The following is a 20,059-nucleotide window of genomic DNA, read 5'->3' as shown; positions in this document are numbered from 1 at the left end:
CGTCAAAGCGCGCGTCTTATCGGGCTCTGAGGTGTACATTTATTTCGTGTATGAGTGCAGGCAGGCAGTGTTGTTGATATGTGTTGTCAGCTGAGCACAGAGAGAGAGAGAGAGAGAGAGAGAGAGGACAGTCTGCTGCGGAACAGGCTGTTCCCGGCCTGGCACGGAACGGGTTACAGGTCAGGGTGTCTATTGGAACACAGTGTTCTCATCAGCAGCGGCAGCGGTACAGCTACAGTACAGCCGGAACATTGTGTTACTTTGTGGCTGCTTTCCAAGACCTGCCCGTAATTTTACACTAAACACCCTCCCACAACTCTACACGTTTCTGCCCCCCCCTCCTCCCCCACCACACACTTTTTTTTCTACCCCCCCCCCAAACCTCCTCTCTATCGCTCGCTCTCTCTGTCAATTTCTGACTCCGTGCGTCTCTATGTGTCTATAGTGTCTCCACAGTGTCATTTTGAAGTCAGACAGAGCTGCGTGTGGGGACTACACCGACACAGCCAGTCACCATCAAGTGAGGACAGGAAAAAGAAAGAAAGAAAAAAGGGGAGAGTGGGGTAAAAGACAGAAAAGAGCGCTACCTAAAAACCACATGGGCAGAACACTTAGTACCCAGCTGGATTTAAGATAAGAAGAAGCGCAGACTTGAATTAATAGAGGGAGAAGACGCGTTCAACTGCAGCGACCGGGAACATTTTTATACGTATTATATACAAAAAAAAAAAAAAAAAAGGCGGATCACCAGATAATGTAAGTGCATTTTTTTTCTATTTATTAACTCTGTTGCAGGAAAAACTTGGATCCAGAAGTTGATTTCAAGCCTACCGGCTTTTCTGATTCACGACTGGCAGTGAATGGACACTTGTTATGCGCAACGATTTTATTTCAAAAACACGCAAATAAAAAAAAAAAAAGTGAGACAAATTTGGTTAATTTTAGGGTTGATGCTAGATTGTTTTTTTTTTTTTTGCATGCGTCTACGTTTGTGTGGGTCCCGGGGGAGGAGAAGGAGGATGAGAACATCCAGAATCCCGAGAAGGCTTAGATGTCTTTCTCATAAATTACAGGTTTCATGGCTACTTCTTAGAATTATAACATTAACTCCGGTACATTGTGTGCTTCATTTTTAAAGCCATGATGCTTATTACAGCGCAGATTGCAAGTTCACTGAGTAACTCTAAATTTATGGCTGTATTAGATTCAAACCAGGTGAAGAGGATAAAAGTAGACGCAGTTTTTTTTTTTTTTCCCACTATTTCTGTCTTTGAAAATAGGCTTATAGTTAATTGAGGTAATACCGATATATAATTATACAGTGTTTATGTCATTTTATTGGTTAAAACTTAAAAATTAAACTGAGAGGCATACTTGGTCATTAAAAAAAAATCTTTCCACTGTTGCAACATTTCCAAAAAGTGACCTCTGTGAACTTGACTTTACAAAGCTTTCATGCTAAATTGTAACAGGTTGGAGCGAAAAAGGGAAACCAGACTCAGACCGTGCTTTGGGATGTTGGTGTACAGGTTTATCACACACATAGTGTCTCCACTTGTTTAGGTATGAATCAGCAGCTGAGTACGGATGTGAGACAGAATGTACAGATACACTGCGTGTGTCTCTGGATGTGCTCTTTGGCTCATTGTGTTCTCTTCCCGCATTCCTCCGCAGGGTATCTTAGTTTTTTGGTACATGAAGTCTATACTTGCCATCTTATCTGTATCGTAGCCATATTCACACCCTGTTTATTTTAGTGTCTCACACTTTGATAATACAGCAGATGGAAACCATAGCAGACGAAAAGATCAAAATGGGTGAAATTGGAAACTTTTACTCATGCTGTGTGAAATGTCAGTTATTTAGAGTTGTTGTAGTTGTTTTCTGGTTCAGATTATGCACCGGGATAGCCAAAATGTGAATGTACACCCTCAGTTTGACAATTTTAAATAGGATGTTTTTGCACCCCCCCAAAAAAAGATTTGAAGCTGGATCGTATGTGAGGGGGTCTTCGATTGGTGAACGCTGTCAGGCTTTGCCAGCGGGAACTGTGAATAGAAGGAACATTGTGTTCAGACACAAACACACACACAAAGACTGACGCATGCATAAGTTACATCTAAGATGAAATCTATAAAATTTGTAAGGCCATAAAGGGGCTTTGTGGCTAATGGAGGGAACATTTTGTACTATTCTTGCAGATAAACACTTTATTTCTAAGAGAGGCAGAAAAAGTCAAGGAGCAGAGTGACAGGATGCAAGTCATTCAGGTCTTCATAATTTTGATATGTGGGTTGAGGTGTGCAGAACTTGCAATGGCCAATTTATAAGAATCATTTCAAATTTTGACCTGTGTTCAGAAAGACAATCTTGTTGCTGGCTCATCCAGCTGAGGCTTAATGTTTATATAATAAAATTAATTCAAATTATTCATTATGACGGCAATCCCTGCAACAAAATGTTGTTTTAGAGAGTTGTAAATCAAATGAGATTCAGAAAATTGATGCAGCTAATTAAAGCTGCTGTTAAAGTCACCTTGCAAATGTTTGCTGACTGCTGAATTGCAGTCAAAGCGTAGGCCATCCTCTTCAATGTTACCACCTGCTGACTTTTATAGCCAAGATTTTTATTTGCTTCGGAAAACTAGATCTGAATTGTAAGTGTTTAATCAGTGGAAACAGAGAAGCAATTTCCCCTAATCTGTCTTAACTTGAACAAAATTGAAAAAGTCATGATTTTTTTTCCCCACTGAGAAGATATAATCTCTTATCTTGCAATTTGTCTAATGAGCAGAATATTTAGCATTTCTATAGGAGTCATTTTTTACATGTTTAAAACAAAAATTCTTTTGTTCTATTCAGAATATCTGAAAAAAGGGTTTTTGTCCAGTTTTAGGTCAAATATATGCTTTACGACTTATTCCTCCACGACCTTTATGTTTTCTTGTATCAGATAATTGGCCAGAACAGACTCCTGATGTTGCAATCAAAAATCTAAACTAATTATTGTAACAGCAGCAAAAAAAAGGAAAAGATATCACTACCTAATGAGACAAAAATACTCTTTCTTCTGTCAGATGTAGAGTATCTCATTGTGAAAATAACCTTTTTTGTTACTTCCCAAATGTTGTCAAAATCTAGAAGTGTTAATATCTCAGCTGCTGCCTGTGAAAGCATATTGGCAACCACCCTGCTTGACAACATGCTTTAAACATGACTGTTCTTTTTCCATTGTACTTTCACCATATCAGAATAATTCCATCAAAGAGGACTTAGTTGTTGGGATTGATTTGGGAAAGTGGAACATAATTGCTGATGAGATGAAAGAGTCAGCATGCAGCAGCTTTAACAGCAACGTGTCATTACAGCTTTTATGGGCTTGGCAAACTTCTGTTTTCTCTTCTCCCCTCCGCATGGATGTCTGTGATGTTGGCAACAGACCTGTCTGTTGGGCTACATACTGAACATTTTTTCGTACAGACCTGTTTCATCATCGACTGTTATGTCACTGCAAGTGTCAAATACTTCTGTAATTTTTGTTACCTCTGACTCCTGTGAAGCTTCACAGCTGGAGATGTTCTCATGATAATGCCAGTGTAAAGGTCAGATTTGTGTGATAAAATTCAAATTGTTTTGAAGTATGAAACCATTTTACTGGGGTGGCAGTGTGTTGATAAGAACAGAGCATCAGCATGTTTGTAAAATGCAAAGTTTTACGTTTTCTATTTAATTGAACATGTTTGTTTGTCTAATCATAACCACAGTTTTTGTCAGTCAAAATGAAAATAGCTATTTGAAGCATTTAATTCAAAATTTTATTTTATTACGACTTAGGACGTCTGTAGTTTATCTTTGAAGCTCTTTTGTCTTTCATTAGTTGGTGCTAAAAGTATTTCTAAAAATAATCCAATACTATTGTTATTCATTCTAACATCTTTGGGATACTCATTATCCTATAATAATACTAACAATAAAAATTCTGCTGTAGTGTTGTTACTAAAATGTGTTTGAAATTTATTCTGGCATGAGCTTGGATAAAATGTTGGTAGTATTCAGATTTATAAACACAAGTAGCAATACTGAGGTAGGACAATAAATTCAAACACTCGAATCAAATTTCCTTCCTGTGAGTAAATTTAGACTCATCGTTCTATGCAATAAATTCTAGCAACTTAAAAACACTTCCGCTGCATCCTCAAAACCAAAAATTCACAGCAATGGCATCCAGTAAACACTTACAGCACTTGACTAATAGCCAGAGGGACTAATAGCCAGAGGGACTTTAATAATTGCGTCTGTCATTCAACAAGCAACATCCACAACAAAAATGTTACTAACCACCAGCACAACTACCAGCCTATACAGTTGCAATATGGATGCAACAATAAAACTATCCAATAGACTCCCACAACCAGTAAACCTCAATAGATTTTCAAACCATTAGTTTTCTAACTTTTTGTCTCTGCTTGTTGTGCTGCACCACTAACAATATCTGGAATGTAAACAGGAACAGCTCATCTTATTCCTGGTATAGCAGCTAGCTGGAAACAAAAACCCAGAAAACAGCTGTTGTTATTGTAGATATACTTTTTTTTTTTTTAAGTAAAATACTTTATAGGTTTTAGTAGTTACGTTATATCTATTCCGGTTTTAGCAAAATGCGTTTGATATTTCTTGTAGTGTTATTTAGTGTATAAATACAATTGCCACTATAAAAGTATGGAAACAGATACACACAGGAAAATAACTCAGTGTCTGTAAGTAAATTTGAACTGATGCTCAATGCAACAAAAACATGTTTTACCTCCCAACACCTATAGAGGGCAGATAATTGAAGTCACTGACACCAATTGAACATGTATAAGGCTCAGTTTTGCCAACTTAGACGCTCTGTTGTTACGTTCAGTAAGTTTTCTACTGGCTCCTTTTCAAAAAAGCGAGTCCCTCGCAGCTTCAGTCAGAGCTGCTACCTTTGGGTCCTGACTGCTAATAAATCATGTATGTGTGAAGTTGCCACTGACTGAGCCTCCCTACAGCCAGCCAGGATGCACACATAACATCTTGTTTGTCTAGAAAGAAAATGATCACTAAGATAAAAAGATGCATTTCTAATTTCGGTTCATTCAGATTATTGCTGCAGATTGTATGCCAAAAAAGGTAACCATAATGTTGTACTGTGACCTTTGTTATTTCCTAAATGAACCACAAGGCCAAAAGCAAAACTAGAATTTGCAAACTTAACTAAAGAAACAAAAACTCAAAAATATGTGTAAGAGCTAAAACAAAAGTTCATTTGTGGTTCTACATAAATGTAGTTTTGCTTTACTAATTTATTGATACTCTTACAATGTTATTGATTTCTCTGTAGTCCCTCTGTCATGGAGGAAAGTAAGTTTTTGAACACTGTCGTATTATAAAATGCTAATTATATTGTACAAACATGGTAATATAGTGTATTGACTTGATAGTTATATTGTGTGATTGTGATAATTTCATCCAGATGGTGGATGGCGGTGGTTTCCTTTTATGCTGCATTGAAAGCGAGACTCAACAGTAGGTAGAAGTTTGAACACCAGGTTAATCTGGGATACATGTGGAGAGGAATGAATGACTAAAAATAAAGATAGCCCTTTGTTTAGATTCCTACGTAAACAATGACATCTATGCCTCATGAAATTAGGTAGAGGATTTACATAAAAGTGTCTCGTCAGCCACCTACTTTGCCTTCGTTCCACGCTGATAGGGTCCATAAATTTTAACAAATGTCTTATTGTACTCACAACATCTCCATATTGAAAACATTCAAGATAGTGAAACTGATGCCTCCCATAACTCTCCACCTGGTCAATGAGGAGGGCTGCCTTATCTAGAGGATTGGTCAGATTGTTTCTTCTGTGCAGGCCCATTCTGTTTAGAATCCTTATTGTACTTACAATAACTTCAACAACAATGTACAGCAGCATCAGTTTCTCTCCATGTCTTAGACCAAATAGCAAAATTTGTAGTAAAACTAAAATTTGACTAGCTTGGCTTTTACACTAGTCTTCATAATGGATGCAGTAAAAACATACTGTAAACACCTTCTAGATAAAATTATTATCAAGTAGGGTTTGATAATGTGTTTATGCAAGATAATTATCACGTCTATACAATATATTGTCATGTTTGCTCAATATATTAAAATGTTTATACAATATAATTATCATGTTACAATGCAGTAGTGTTTAAAAAAATATGCTTCCATAGCACTCTGTTATACCTTTATGGAAATGGTAATATAAGCATCAACTAATGTCATTGAGTGACTTTTAGGACTAAACGTTATATACTGAAAACCAGGGTTGTTAAACTCATTTTCATTTCAGAACTCAAGATCATGAATGTCCTCAAAGGGCCGGTTGTAGCAGATTGTATTGATAAAACACCTTTTCATACTGAAGTAATTTAGCATAATACAAACAACATCTGATTTGATTTGAATAATAAAATAACATCTAATCATACAAATGTTTTTTTGAACTTCTATTTCTGTGGCCTTCTAGAGTCTTATAGCTATGGCCGCATCACTAGATCACGTGGACACAAAAAATATAAAAGCCCTGAGCAGAGTGAGAGTTCATTGACTGAGGATAAATCTGAAAACTAAAGACTAGAGAATACATTTTTAGTGTCCTTATTTTTATTTTTACTATTAGATTAAATAACATTTCAGATTTTTTTTTGTAAATGGATTCCCAGATGACTTAAAAAGTGAGAGACAATTATTAAAGGTAAATTTTCTAAGCTACAGAACAGTAGTCATTAAAGATGCACCAGTATAAAAATGAGGGCTAGTATGAAAATCTGATACTAATACTGCTGGTATGGCAGTATTTACCAATACTTAATGATATCATATACATTATATTTCCCTACACTTTCAACACCATTGAAAAGCAGCCACAACGCCTACATTGCTTCTCTGCCTCTGTTAAACACTCGATAATTGTTCATAAATTTCACTGAACAAATACCACATGGACAAACCATGTTGGTTTGTGGTACTTTCTGTTTAAAAACTGCATAAAAATACCAATGTTGATTGTTTCATTGAAGTGTTTCAGGACTGGTACAAGTGTCCTCTTTTTTTGGAAATCAAAATAGGGTGACCCTCTTGTACATAAACAGTAACAAAGGGGGCTTTGGTTTAATCTGTGTTGTTTTTGTTGCTGTTCTTTTCAATGCCATTGCTAGAGCCAACTGTGTTTTTCTTTGCAAATAAAGCATTGTTTGGTTTTGCTTGTAAAATAGCTATGCTCTTTAACCACAATAAGGCAAGTGCGTTAGTGGGTCTCCATAATCATGGCGCTCTCTTCGCACATGCCCATACAGACTTTCTTTGCCAATGTTTTTTTTTTTCTTATTATTTCCTCCATTTTATTTTTGGCAAATCAGTCAAATGTTCCTTTAAGTTGAAACAAATTCACTTCAATCTATTCAAAATGTATATAAAATATTGTCCTACTCTGTTTTTTTTAGCACCTCCGTGTGCAAAGAGTGTGAATGCAGTGAAGTCCCGAAGGCCTTCACTGCATTCACAGTGAAGGCCTTCACTGTGAATGCATGCTAATGTTATTGAATGCTAATAGAAACATTGCTATATGACCTTGTGGCATAATTTAGCTGAAGTACTGTATATCTGTTTAACTATTTTGCTATTTTGTGAATAGTTCTGTTGTGTTACCAAGACAGTCAAGAACATAACTGAAAATATCATATTTGAAATATAGCACAGCATTTAATTAAGAATGCTTAATTAAATGCATTGTTAATGTTATTTAGATGTTAAAATAACATCTAATCATACAAATGTTTTTTTGAACTTCTATTTCTGTGGCCTTCTAGAGTCTTATAGCTATGGCCGCATCACTAGATCACATGGACACAAAAAATATAAAAACAGTCAAGAACGTATCTGAAAAGATCATATTTGAAATATAGCATAGCATTTAATTAAGAAAATCAAAACCTCAAATTTTGAAGAGGTATATTATGAGCATATTGATCCATTTCAGGAATATCTGAGCTTTGTTTTTCTTTTTGAGACGGCACAGCTTTATGAGCACAGAGTGTGAGCGTGTGGCTAAGCCCACGCTTTCCCTGCGTGTTTAAGGCTCTCAGAGAGAAGACGTCACTAATAATGAAGAGGTTTTTAGAAAAATACACTGTACAAACGTTTGAATGCCACTCCGCTGTGTTGCATGCGTAGTTGTGGTGCTTGTGCAATACCCTGACATTATTTAGAGAGAGTTGAAGAGCACAATGCCAAATAACGTAATTTGTGAGGGAACACGGCTGAGTGAAGAAAGCGACATGCACAGAGTTATGGTTATGTAATGACCTAATCTGTGTGGGGATCAGACAAGGTGTATTACAGTGGTGCTCCTCATATAGCTGTTAATGAGGCATTTTTCAGCAAAGCTATTAAAATGAGTCCAGCTCAATGCATAGCTTCAGAACACATGTCCTTAAAACGTTCAGGTTATATAATGTGAAGATGAAAGTTGTTCATTCGGGCTTGATTACGTGTCGCATTTTATTCGTGGTTTCATTCATGGTTCAGGCCATACTGTTGCAAAAAGGAGTTACATAATGTTTGATTTTCCATAAGCAAAGCTAAAAACATAGAAGAATCAGCAGAGATCAGACCGCTAACTTGTGCTTGTGTGTTTCTTTGCATCTTTTGCAGTGTTATTGTGTGATGCCCTTAAAGCAGCAATGACCACAGATCAGTTTTTGCCCATGGACGAAAAGTCAGCAACAGCTGTCTTTGCTGCGAATGGTATTGACATAACACCAAGAAAAGATCAGGGAGTTTTCAAGGTGTGCATTATCTTTGCTTACATTTTCTGCATATTGTTTTCAACTTCCTTTGACTTTTACAGCTGCTGCTCCTTTAGATGTTGTTTAATGGAAAATTCCTTTTCCGTCTTTTTTTTTCAGGTTGTGAAGCGTCAGGGACTCGATGGGGACCGGCCAATGATTGGGGACAAAGTGACCGTACACTACACTGGAAAACTGCTTACTGGGAAGAAATTTGATTGCAGCTGGGAACGGAAGGAGCCTTTTTGCTTTAATGTAGGAAAAGGTAGCTGCCATCGGTCATTTCTGTGAAACTTCCTGAGTCCTTTGTGCTATATTTTACTTTAAATAGTAATTAGCAGAAATGCAAAAGTACTTAGTGACAGACCTACTTTTTTAATATCTGATGGGAATATATCATTTTTTACTTAAACAAATACCAGAGAAGCATTTCCTTGTTTCCAGTCTAGCTTTTATGCAAATATAAACTAATACTCTCTGGAAGTAGCGTCATGTTTCACAGCAAATGTATTCATAGTGAACCACATTTTTAATTTCTTTGTACATTTGTTAATGACTTTTCTGAATCTTTATCCTCTCACAGGACAAGTCCTGAAAGCATGGGACATTGGTGTGTTGTCCATGCAGAGAGGAGAGGTGTGCACCCTGCTCTGTAAACCAGATTATGCCTACGGACCGACTGGAAATCCAGACAAAATTCCTCCCAACTCTTTAGTAGTATTTGAGGTAGGTGTTGCTGCAGCCTTAGAATAATTATAAATCAGTTTAAGGAACTCTTCTAATGTGGAAGCACGTCTTTTGTGTCTAAAGCCTGAGTTTGCTGATTATAAAATTAACAAGTGTATCTATTTTAATGCCTTATTGGCCAAACAGCTGCCTTGTCTAAGCTTCACATGTTCTTTAAAGAGCTTTAAAGACACATTCTGATGTTTTAATTAACTGAAGGTATTGAACATTTCAAGAGGAATGTAATTTTGCTTAACATTTCCAAACTTCATATCAGACATTTTTGTACTATTCTTCTCAATAACACACATATATGTTATGTTACATTTAGAGGAAAGTAGGGGAAGAACACCACCACAACTGTTAACTATGTGGGGGCGGCAGCGTCGCGTTATGTAGGAGTTTTGCAGCAGGATAGACTTGTGCACTTTCCAAAACAGATGGCATCATGAGGATAGAACATTACATGGAAATATTGAAACATGGACAATGACACTAGTGGCTTGGAGATAACTAAATAAATTTAGTTTGGAGTGCTAATCACAAAGCCATGATGTACTGTAAGTGTCCATGTGTGTGTGTGTTTTTGAGCAAGGTTGCCTGCAAAACTTTCTAAATTAGAGTAGCTCTGTCTGGAAGAAAATGACAAAATTTCATCAAATTAATGTGAGACATTTCTGGCAGGAAATTTAAAACATTTTACATAAATAATACAGTTTAAAAGGCAATTCCACTAAAACTGGGAAAATATATGTAAACTTTTGATTTTTCAGTAGCTAAAAAGATATTCTTTTATTACTGTGCCAAATTAGTGCATAAACCCAATGAAATGTAATTTTTGAAATTACACTTCATTAAAAAAAATGAGTGGTAACTTATGGACTAAAAACCAATCATCAAGTTCACAGTCACACAGTCACTGGTTACTGTTATTGTCAGTAACCAGTCATTTACAAATCCCACAGGCGCCACCTGTTTACTTTTACAAAGCTAGATAAAACTTCAGTACTTTTTAATACTGTTCAAAGTATTCAAAATAACATACCATTGCAAAACAGACTTGTGATAAGTTTACCATTAATTTCATGTTGTCTCTGGCAGACATAGTTTTATCCCGTTTTGTTTTAATGTTACCAGTTTTATTCAACTTCTCTCTTTTTTCTCCTTCTACATTCACTGAAATGCTAAGTTTTACAAAGATGCGATGTCATACTCTGCCTTACATTATCTTATTTGAGAGAAATGGTGAGAAGAATTTCTTTCTTTTTTTTAACAACAGATGGAGCTGCTTAACTTTGAAGGAGAGATACTTACAGCTGATGGCGGCATTATGAGGAGAATAAAGGTCAAAGGGGAAGGTTACAGTAATCCTAACGATGGAGCGAGCGTCGATGGTAACCTCAACATTAGTTTTAGAGGTCAATCCCTTTACGATTAAATTATATTGTCGGAGGTTGAGTGTGTCATGTTTCGCACAGTGCACCTGGAGGGACGCTGTGGGGACCGGTTGTTTGACTGCAGGGACGTTGGCTTTATTGTTGGTCAAGGTGAAGACAAAGGCATTCCTCTGGGGGTGGACCGAGCGATGGACAAGATGCAGAGAGGAGAATGTTGTTTACTTTACCTTAAACCAAAGTAAGTTTCTCACAGATCTTTAAAGCATTCAAAATGTGTCACTGCTTCCTCTGCGATTTTCTAATGAGAGTGATACTTGAATGTTTTATTCTGCTGACTGTAAGTTTACAATAACTAACTACAAAGTCGACCAAAATTAAACAAAAATGTGTAATATACTATATAAATGTCTATATTCCAAAAAATGATTGAATCAAAACAAATAGAGTGGCTTGTTAAATTATTCATACTCCTTGAATATTTTTGCTTTTTAACTTGTTACAAACAAAGACTTCAATGTAGCTTTTGAAATGAAAGGAATCGTTTTTGGAGCACACCTGCATTTGGGTCAAAATTTTGTGGAATCACAAATCTTTCTTCCATCTTGACCCCTCTGGAAGCAAAGCACCGACACAGCATAAGCTGCCACTGCCGTATTTCACTGTAGGGATGGTGTGTTTGAGTGTTACTTTTCTGCAACACAAAGAAAAGTAACACAAAGCTTGTTGGCCAAGAAGCTCTCTGAAGTCCTCTGAAAGAACATTTTATTTTTGATTTATTGGTGTAAATGGGGATAGATTTCTGATTTTCAAACCTTTTTATTATAAAAAAAAAGATTTAAACAATGTACAAATTTTGTTCCTCTCACTATTATGCCCTGCTTTGCCTTGTTAGAAATTGCAAATGGTATGAAAACCTTTGTAAGGTATTATATTGAGAAACTGACATAATTTTTCTGCTTTATGTGCAGAAAAATGTATTTATAGTGTGCATGTAACATTTCCAACCTTCTTCAACACTTTTTTTATTCTTTATGAGTTGCTTTGTTGACAGAGATTATGGATTTTTTTGTCACAATGCAGAGATCATAGGCATTAAATATTCCTATAGCAAGATATCAACTGTGTAGGAAAATGTGCTATGCGACTTTTTAAGGATTGTTAGATTTGTTAGTTAAATTGCTTAAACAGTACACTTCATAAGTCAAAAATCTAGTTTTTCAAATTGTGCGTATTTTGTGCTAAAACAGCCGAAATTCATAATTTTTCTAAGAAAACATGAATAAAGAGTACATCACTGCTCAGACAATGGCTAATGTCACGTCACATTAGCAATCGTTGGCGCAAATGTAAAACTCTTTTAGAGAAACTGAAAACAGACTAAGTACTTTAAAAAAAAATCCATTTACTCACAGTGGCCATTTGTCTTCTTTCTGCTAAAGCATGAGAAAGGAGGTATTAGAAATATGTAGCAAAAATGTTTTGCACTCACACAGTAGATAACCTTGAGAGTCAAGACAGTGCCATAGTTTCAAGTGCAACAAGTGCTTCTCAGGCTCAGATCATTAAAGACTGGAAAGTTTTGTTCATGCATGAATCAGAGCTGCACTTTCTGGCTCTTGTCCTTCTTCAGAGACTCCATGTAAATTTGCAGATTTATTGTGTTGATTTGCAGCAGTCTGTTCTTCGTTTAACTCATATATGTATGCATTTTTCCATCCTTTACGTTACTAGAAACCTTTTGAAGTTAAGCTTAATCATTTGGTTTGTAACAAATGAAATAGACGATCTAGAATGTGCTTCATATTGAAATCCTTTGGTTGCCTCAAAATGCAATGATGTTAACTTTTCTTTCACAAAGTCTTGTTAGGCTGTGTGCAATCATTATTAATCTTCTGTGATTAGTTCCTAAACATGATGTTTGGTCATGCAGGTTTACTGTCAAATTTAATTAAAGGTTGGTATGATATGTGGTTTTTGCCAGCCACAGAAAATTAGGCATTTTCTGTAGCTGGCAAAAGCAGACCTTGACATGTTGCAACTTTACAGCCACAAATGTCTTTTATTGGGATTTTGGCTACTTTTACGCACATAATTCACACTCCTTTACTCCAATGCACCTAAATAAAATCCAGGGCTGATAAGGAATTGAAACTCCTTATATGTATCTGTTGAGAGAATACCTAGGTGGTTTGAAAACATTAAATATCTTTAGAAATTGAGAAGTAGAGGCTTAATATGGCAAAATGTGCAAAAAGCCAAGTATCACTAATTCATCATAGTTACCATTTGGGCCATTAATAATTATTGTTCTGCTTAATTATTAAATTTGTGTGGCTTTGATTCATTTACAGGTATGGGTTTGGTAATGAAGGCAAACCAGAGTACAAAGTTGGACCAGATAAAGACATTGTGTATGAAGTTACTCTAAAAAACTTTAAAAGGGTGAGTAACAGTTTTTACTTTTGGTAATTTTATGAATAAAATGCAGAAATGTTGCTTTCAGAAAAATATATCTTATTACAATAATAATAATTTCTCTCATCAGGCTAAAGAATCCTGGGAAATGGACTTGAATGAAAAGCTGGATCTCGTCTCTGGAGTGAAAACTAAAGGGAATCAGTATTTTAAGGTATAGTTTTCAATGCTGGTGTTTCCCATTAAAGTGCTCTAGTTATGTATCTGTTCAGAACTGATCCGTATTTTTCACCGGTAGGCGGGACGGCACCACCAGGCAGTCATCCAGTACCAGCGGATCATTTCCTGGCTGGAGTTGGAGTGTGGTACTGGGATGGAGCAGCATAAGAAGATACAAGACTACGTTTTAACAGCTCACCTCAATTTAGCACTATGCTTCCTTCGGCTAAAAGAGTTCTCTCAAGCAGTGGACAACTGTAATAAGGTGAGCTGCGTTACCCGGATGGCAGTGCACGTCTACACCCCTCCGGCTATGTTTACCTGCTGTTGCATGTTAATGTTTCTCCGTGTGCCTGTGTTTGTGCAAGGTAATTGAGCACGATGAGAGCAACGAGAAGGCTCTGTATCGCCGAGGGGAAGCACGGCTTCTCCGCAACGAGTACAGCCTGGCCATGGCAGACTTTCAGAAGGTCCTGGAAGTCAACCCCTTGAATCGTGCTGCTCGCGCTCAGCTTTCCAGCTGCCAAAGCAAGATGAAGGAACATCAAGAGCAGGAAAAGAAGATCTACGCCAACATGTTCCAGAAATTTGCGGAGAGGGACTCCAAGGTCTGTAAACTGTCCATTCTTGGCTAAATATAGTTTAGGAATCATGATGAGGCACATTTTTCCCTTTTTACCCTCCTGAAAAGAAACTGTAAATTAATAAGTTCATGTAGTTAAGTAGTGCCGTAATGTAGCTTTAAAATACTTTCATAAGCTAATGTACTGAGAAAAGAACTTACTTTGTGATGTTTGTAAGACTTTTAAATAATAGTTCTTATTTAACTGTTTATAAAATGAGAGTTAACTACATCAATAAACATATTTTCTGATATGTGCTAGTTTTTTAAAATAGTGACCACAACACAATGCATATATTTTCTCAAAAATTACATAAATAATCCTACCTAATTTTACATATTCCTTGGCATAAAATTTGTTAAACAGCCAGATAGAAATCATTTCAAAACATTTATAAAAATGTATTAAATTTTACAGTGTATGAGATTCTCCCTTTTCTATTCTGAGATTAATCCGAAACATCTGTTTCAACCTGAAATGTTTATTTATTTATGTCCTTGAAGGAATAAATCATATATTGTTCTGACACATCCTGCCTGTACTTCTTCAGTGTTATACTGACCTCTAGTGGTGAAACATCCCATGGTGATTCCTGGCTCTGTAGAAAAACACACAAGTACTCGAACAAGAAAAGAAAGAAACTGTTCAAAAAAACATCTGATAAACATTGGAAACTTTAAAGTGCTTTGTACAGTTTTCCTTTAGATGATCATTTTTTATGTACAATCAGTGTTTCAAGTATCAGCCTTACCTCTGGCAGTGGTTTCTTCTGCATGCTCATGTTAAATCCCATTTCCTCCAAACAGACTGGGAGAACGAAGAGGAGAAAGGATGAGAGCATGCGGAGCGGCATGAACGGCGAAGTGGGCATTAAACGAAGGCGACGAAGTCAGGACTGCCCATCGTAGCAGGAACATTTGAAAAAGGGAGAGGAGACAGCCTCCTGTCTCCAGGGAGCAGAGGCGGTGAAAAAGCTGAATAAAAGCCTCTAATCCGCACCTCTTCAACCCAAAATCCAGCGGGACCATTCCTGCATATAAAGCAGAGAGTGAGCTGAACAGCATTTATTTGTCACGTGTACTGTTGGACAGCCTGAACGTTCCTCCCTGTAGGGACAGTACTACAAATATCACAGAGTGAATATTGATATGAACACTTTTTTTGTCCAGTCTGTTATTAGAAAAAACAATACTTTCATTTCTTCTTCAAAAACAAACAAACAAACAAAAAAACCACAAGAATCCACCCTTTTTTTAAAAGTCATTTGGCCACTGTGCTGACATGTGCCTCCATAGTGTGTTTCCAAGACCAGTCTTGCAGGTTTTCAGGCTTCTGACTTGGTATTAGGCCTTTTTAGGGCAGCTGCATGCGTGTATCATGTTTGGGATTCAGACTTGAAGCGTTGCAAAATTTTAAAATGTGCAATATGAACTTTGGATGAAAAAAAGGCAGAACCTGTTATCTCAGTCGTGTTTAAAAAAAAAAAACACAATAAATTATGTTTCACCCAACAACCTAGGTTAAGCTTGGGTTAAACGTGGATAAATAATAGGGACAGCTCATTTTTAAACAATAAAGATTTTAGAAATTACAGATCAAAATAAAAAAAAAAAAGCACAAACAGATGCCAAAATGGTCCGAAAACGAAGATCTGTATTTTTAAGGCGTGGCAAATTCCTGATTGACATTTGTCTGTAGATATTTTTTAAAATGTGTCAACAGCTGAAAAGGAGTGAAAATTGAGCACTTTGTTTTCCTAAACTTGTTTTGACAATGATAATGCACTAAAATTTATATGTCCATGATAATATCTTTTTATTTTTTTAATTTTATATACTTCACCTATCAGAAAGTATTACACAAAAGCCAAGTCTGGTACTGTGATAAGTTCAACTAAATGAGGACAAACTTCTGTGCGAGGTTTAATGAAAGGCACTTATTACATTTTAAGCCACTTGCAGCTGCAAATCTGTTAGTCTGATGAAAACAACAAAATACAGAATAGAAGTGTATTCTCTAAAACTTTAACATCATTTTAAAGTTTATTTCAGTAATTTAGTTTAGAAATTGAAAGTCAAAGACATTCATAACACAGAATGGTGTATGTAAAGTGTTTGTCACTGGATTTAAAGATCACAGATTACGTTGATGAAAACCCAACATCTTCATCAGAATATTAGAAAATTACATTAGATCAATGGAAAAATATTTTCTATGCGGAAAATATGGGACTATCAATCAATCAATCAATCAATCAAATTTTTAGTCAGACCTCTTTTCGCACAGTGAAATTTAACTCAAAGTCCTAAAAGGTATGTGTATGTACTTTACAGTGTACAGTATACAAAAAGTCCCAGTCAGGGCTCCTTTAGCATGAAGCCATCATGGTACAGAGGTGATCAACCTGCGGCTCTGAGGTACTGAAGAAGACCGGCCATCGGCTTATGCGTTATTGGGTGTGTCTCATCTTCTTCTTGACAAACCTCCATATTTTCTGTCCAGCCTATTCAAGCACAGCGATGCCACTGTCAAATAAGTATTGGCCATTTGGCATGGTGCACAGGTGCCAAGTTCGGCTGAAAAATGACATCAGTGTCTCCTTAAAGCTTTTTAGCAGAAATAAACATGAAGTTCTTTGACTTTGGACTTGAGAATAAACTGTGGACCAAACACCAGCAGAAGACATGACTCCCAAATCCTCTTCACTCAGGACATTAAGCGACTTGGATTCTGTGCCTCTCTGCTCTTCATCCAGACTCTGGGACCTTGATATCCAAATGACATACTAAATTTACTCTTATTTAAGTATATGACTTTGGACCACTGACGACTATCCAGTCTTTTTTCTTATTACCCCAGATAAGATACTTCTGGCATCTGTGTTTCAGGAGTAGCTTGACATAATGAATGCAGCAGTTAGAGCTCATTTCCTGGATATATTCTGTGTGTGGTGGCTTTTAAAACTTTGACTCCAGCCACTTCATGCTTTGTGAATACCCTTGTCTGGGCTTTTCTTGTGCACCTTTTGGCTGTTGCAGTTTTTCCTTCAACTCCACTTTCTTTTCTTTTAATGTGCTTGGATACAGCAGACTGTGAGGAGCCAGCTTTTTTAGCTGTGTTTTTCTGACCAACCCTCCTCTGTCAATTATTATCTGATGGATGACTGTGGAGTTCATAGTTGTTTCATCAGTATTTAGGCCACAACATAACATTTCTCTATTAAAAATGATCTTTCTACTGACTTTATGTAATATTCTAAGTTTCTTATTAAGTTCTGATTTGCTTTAAGTCACAATCATCTCAATTAACAGAAATAAGTGCTTTAAATACAACACTGTGTTTAGTGATTGTAGACAATATATAATTTAAATTCTCTAGTTAAATTATTGAAGTAAATAAACTTTTGGATGATGTCATAGGTTTTTGAAATGCACCCGTGTGTTATGTTATTAGTGATGCAGTGGTTTAGCACTTAGACCTCGCACAGCAGGAAGATTTATCCTGCAGGACGCCCAAAGCCTTTCTGTGAGACGTTTATTTCTTGTCATCAGTTCACTCCCACAGTCCAAAGATGTGCACATTAGGTTAATTGGTAAAACACAATTTAGTTTTAACTTTGTGTTTTGTGTCAGATAGAGTAGCTTGCAGTCCCATCTCCTTCAAACCTAAATTATTGTTTACACTCTGGAGCTTTAAATACATTTAAAGAGTTAAACTGAACCCGTGTCCTCTGTAAAAAATGGCACAATGTGTTGGAAGGCTTATAGTAACGATGGAACCCGAAACAAAAGGACATCACCTCTACCTTTGTATTTGGCTTCTTCTTCGTCTGTGTGGGAAACTTTGGAATCATCACAAATTTCTTTAATTTATTTTTCTAGTGATATGAATTATTATTTTTTGCCTCAGCTCCGAAAATGTTTTTTCTTACTTCATACTCAATCCATTTTTTTTTAAAACAAAAAAGAAAAGAAAAAGTGTGTTAATGTTTGTGTAAAGGGCAATATTGCACTTTGGTGTCTGTCCAAACAACACTGTCATTTTTGTATGTCATGTCCAAATGTCTCTGGACAATAATATTGAGATGTTTTAGAAACATTTGGCTGGTTCAGAATGAAAACCTTAGCTGTCTTAAAGATTTTGCATAAAAAACAAACAAACAAAAAAAAACACAGTGACAACATTGTGTTTGTGTGTCTGTATATATTATTGTATCTTGACAAGGTTTCTAAACAGCTTGTTGCTAAATGTTTTCAAGTGCTGCTGCCTCTAAATATTCAAATATTTTGTATAGTGAAAATGAGCATGAAGTACTTTTTCCTAGCCGTTTTAATTTGTAGACTAGGATTTACAGGCCATTTTACCAACTTGCAACTAAAAGTAAAATATTTCAGGCTTCTTTTTTGTCACCTTTTGGTTAATTTTAATCAAAGATTCTACATGTGAAATAAATTTAAAAAAAAAAACTGTAGAGAAAAAGCAGCTGGGTATACTGCAGTGTGTCTGATGTGTGATAGGATTTATCAAAACTGTTGAGGCTTTTCTGTCACAAAATGTGTTTACATGTACTGAAATGATCATTGTCTTGTAAAGAAATGATCCATGTTTTGAATCGGCATTTATGCAAAAGAAATATTTTCTGACTAAATGTGTGTGTGACTCATGTCGTCTTTGCACATCCACGATCACCCGCACACACGTCAGTAAAATAAACCAACTCTTTAAGAGAATAATCATCTGGTGGAACCACAGTCGCTCTTAAATATGTATAAGTCTCTGTTCAAATGCCAGGATTTTGTGATGTGAAATAGGAGACTTTGATCAATAATTTAAAAATGTTTTAATGTGACATTCACTCAAATTCAGTGGGAAAACAAGGGCATTTATTTCATTTATTTGAGTACAAAAGCAGCAAATATCCACACCCTTAAATTGCTACTCAGTTTAAACACCTGTTGATTCAAAATCAGCATTCAGTTTCCTGGTGTCCATAAATACCATCATTTATAGTGAATTTGATGAACGTGAAATAATATTTCACTGTCCCAGAAGGTTTTCCTGACATTTGCTTCCATTAGCTACAGTCGTACATCGCAGAGAGGCTACAAGTGACCAAAGTTAATTCATTGTGCAGAATTATCAATGAGGTAGAGAAAAGAAATTTAGAAATAAATATTTTATGACGAGCTGTTCCCACCACCTGACTGATTTGGAGAACCTTTATAAAATGGAGTTTGGTAAATATTGCAAACTATGTTTGCAATATAATGTATGGATACTGAAATTTAATCAAAAGAACTTTAACAAGATATTAAAGATATGCATATTTACGGAACCAGGTTATTGTATCTATTTATGTACAGATGTGTTTTTAATTGAATTGTGGATAAATGCCACGTCACACGTAAAATACTTGTGAAATGATTCATCACGGCCTCATTGTTTTGCATCACTAAATTCTGGTATTTTAACAGAACTTCACACCTCTGAGTGGCACTGTACCTATATACTGTGTGGATCTATTGTATAGTAAAAGAAAAAAAAAACATAAAAATAAATGTCTGCATGTGTTTGATTTAAAATGACTATATGTAATACAAATAGCATTTTTTGTTGCTCAACAAATAGTGCTATTGTTAGTTTATATAAAAACAGTAGATTAGAATTTAACTCCCCTCATAGGTACAAAAAAAATCTGTTTATAAAAATTTATTTTGCAGCAATTTTCTGTTTAGTTGTGATATCCATTAGATACGACATCCAGGGCATTTTCTATCATTATCTTTTATCATTGGATTAAAGATTAAAACCTTTAATC

General features: G+C 35.9%; 1 protein-coding gene across 1 annotated transcript; it reads left to right on the top strand.

Annotated features, from left to right (window-relative positions):
• The first annotated feature begins 385 nt into the window (after positions 1-385).
• fkbp5 (FKBP prolyl isomerase 5) lies at positions 386-18,893 on the top strand. The gene is made up of 11 exons (XM_028001936.1): positions 386-756; positions 8,728-8,861; positions 8,982-9,126; positions 9,445-9,587; positions 10,867-10,981; positions 11,066-11,222; positions 13,336-13,426; positions 13,530-13,613; positions 13,698-13,883; positions 13,987-14,226; positions 15,048-18,893. Exons 2-11 carry the CDS (start codon positions 8,757-8,759, stop codon positions 15,147-15,149), a joined length of 1,368 nt encoding a protein of 455 aa, XP_027857737.1. The 5' UTR covers positions 386-756; positions 8,728-8,756; the 3' UTR covers positions 15,150-18,893.
• Positions 18,894-20,059: the final 1,166 nt, after the last annotated feature.

Source organism: Xiphophorus couchianus, chromosome 20, assembly GCF_001444195.1.
Source record: "Xiphophorus couchianus chromosome 20, X_couchianus-1.0, whole genome shotgun sequence".
In the NCBI taxonomy this organism is placed as follows: domain Eukaryota; kingdom Metazoa; phylum Chordata; class Actinopteri; order Cyprinodontiformes; family Poeciliidae; genus Xiphophorus; species Xiphophorus couchianus.
The sequence above is the reverse complement of the archived record's forward strand: the minus strand, read 5'-3'. Positions and strand labels throughout refer to the sequence as shown.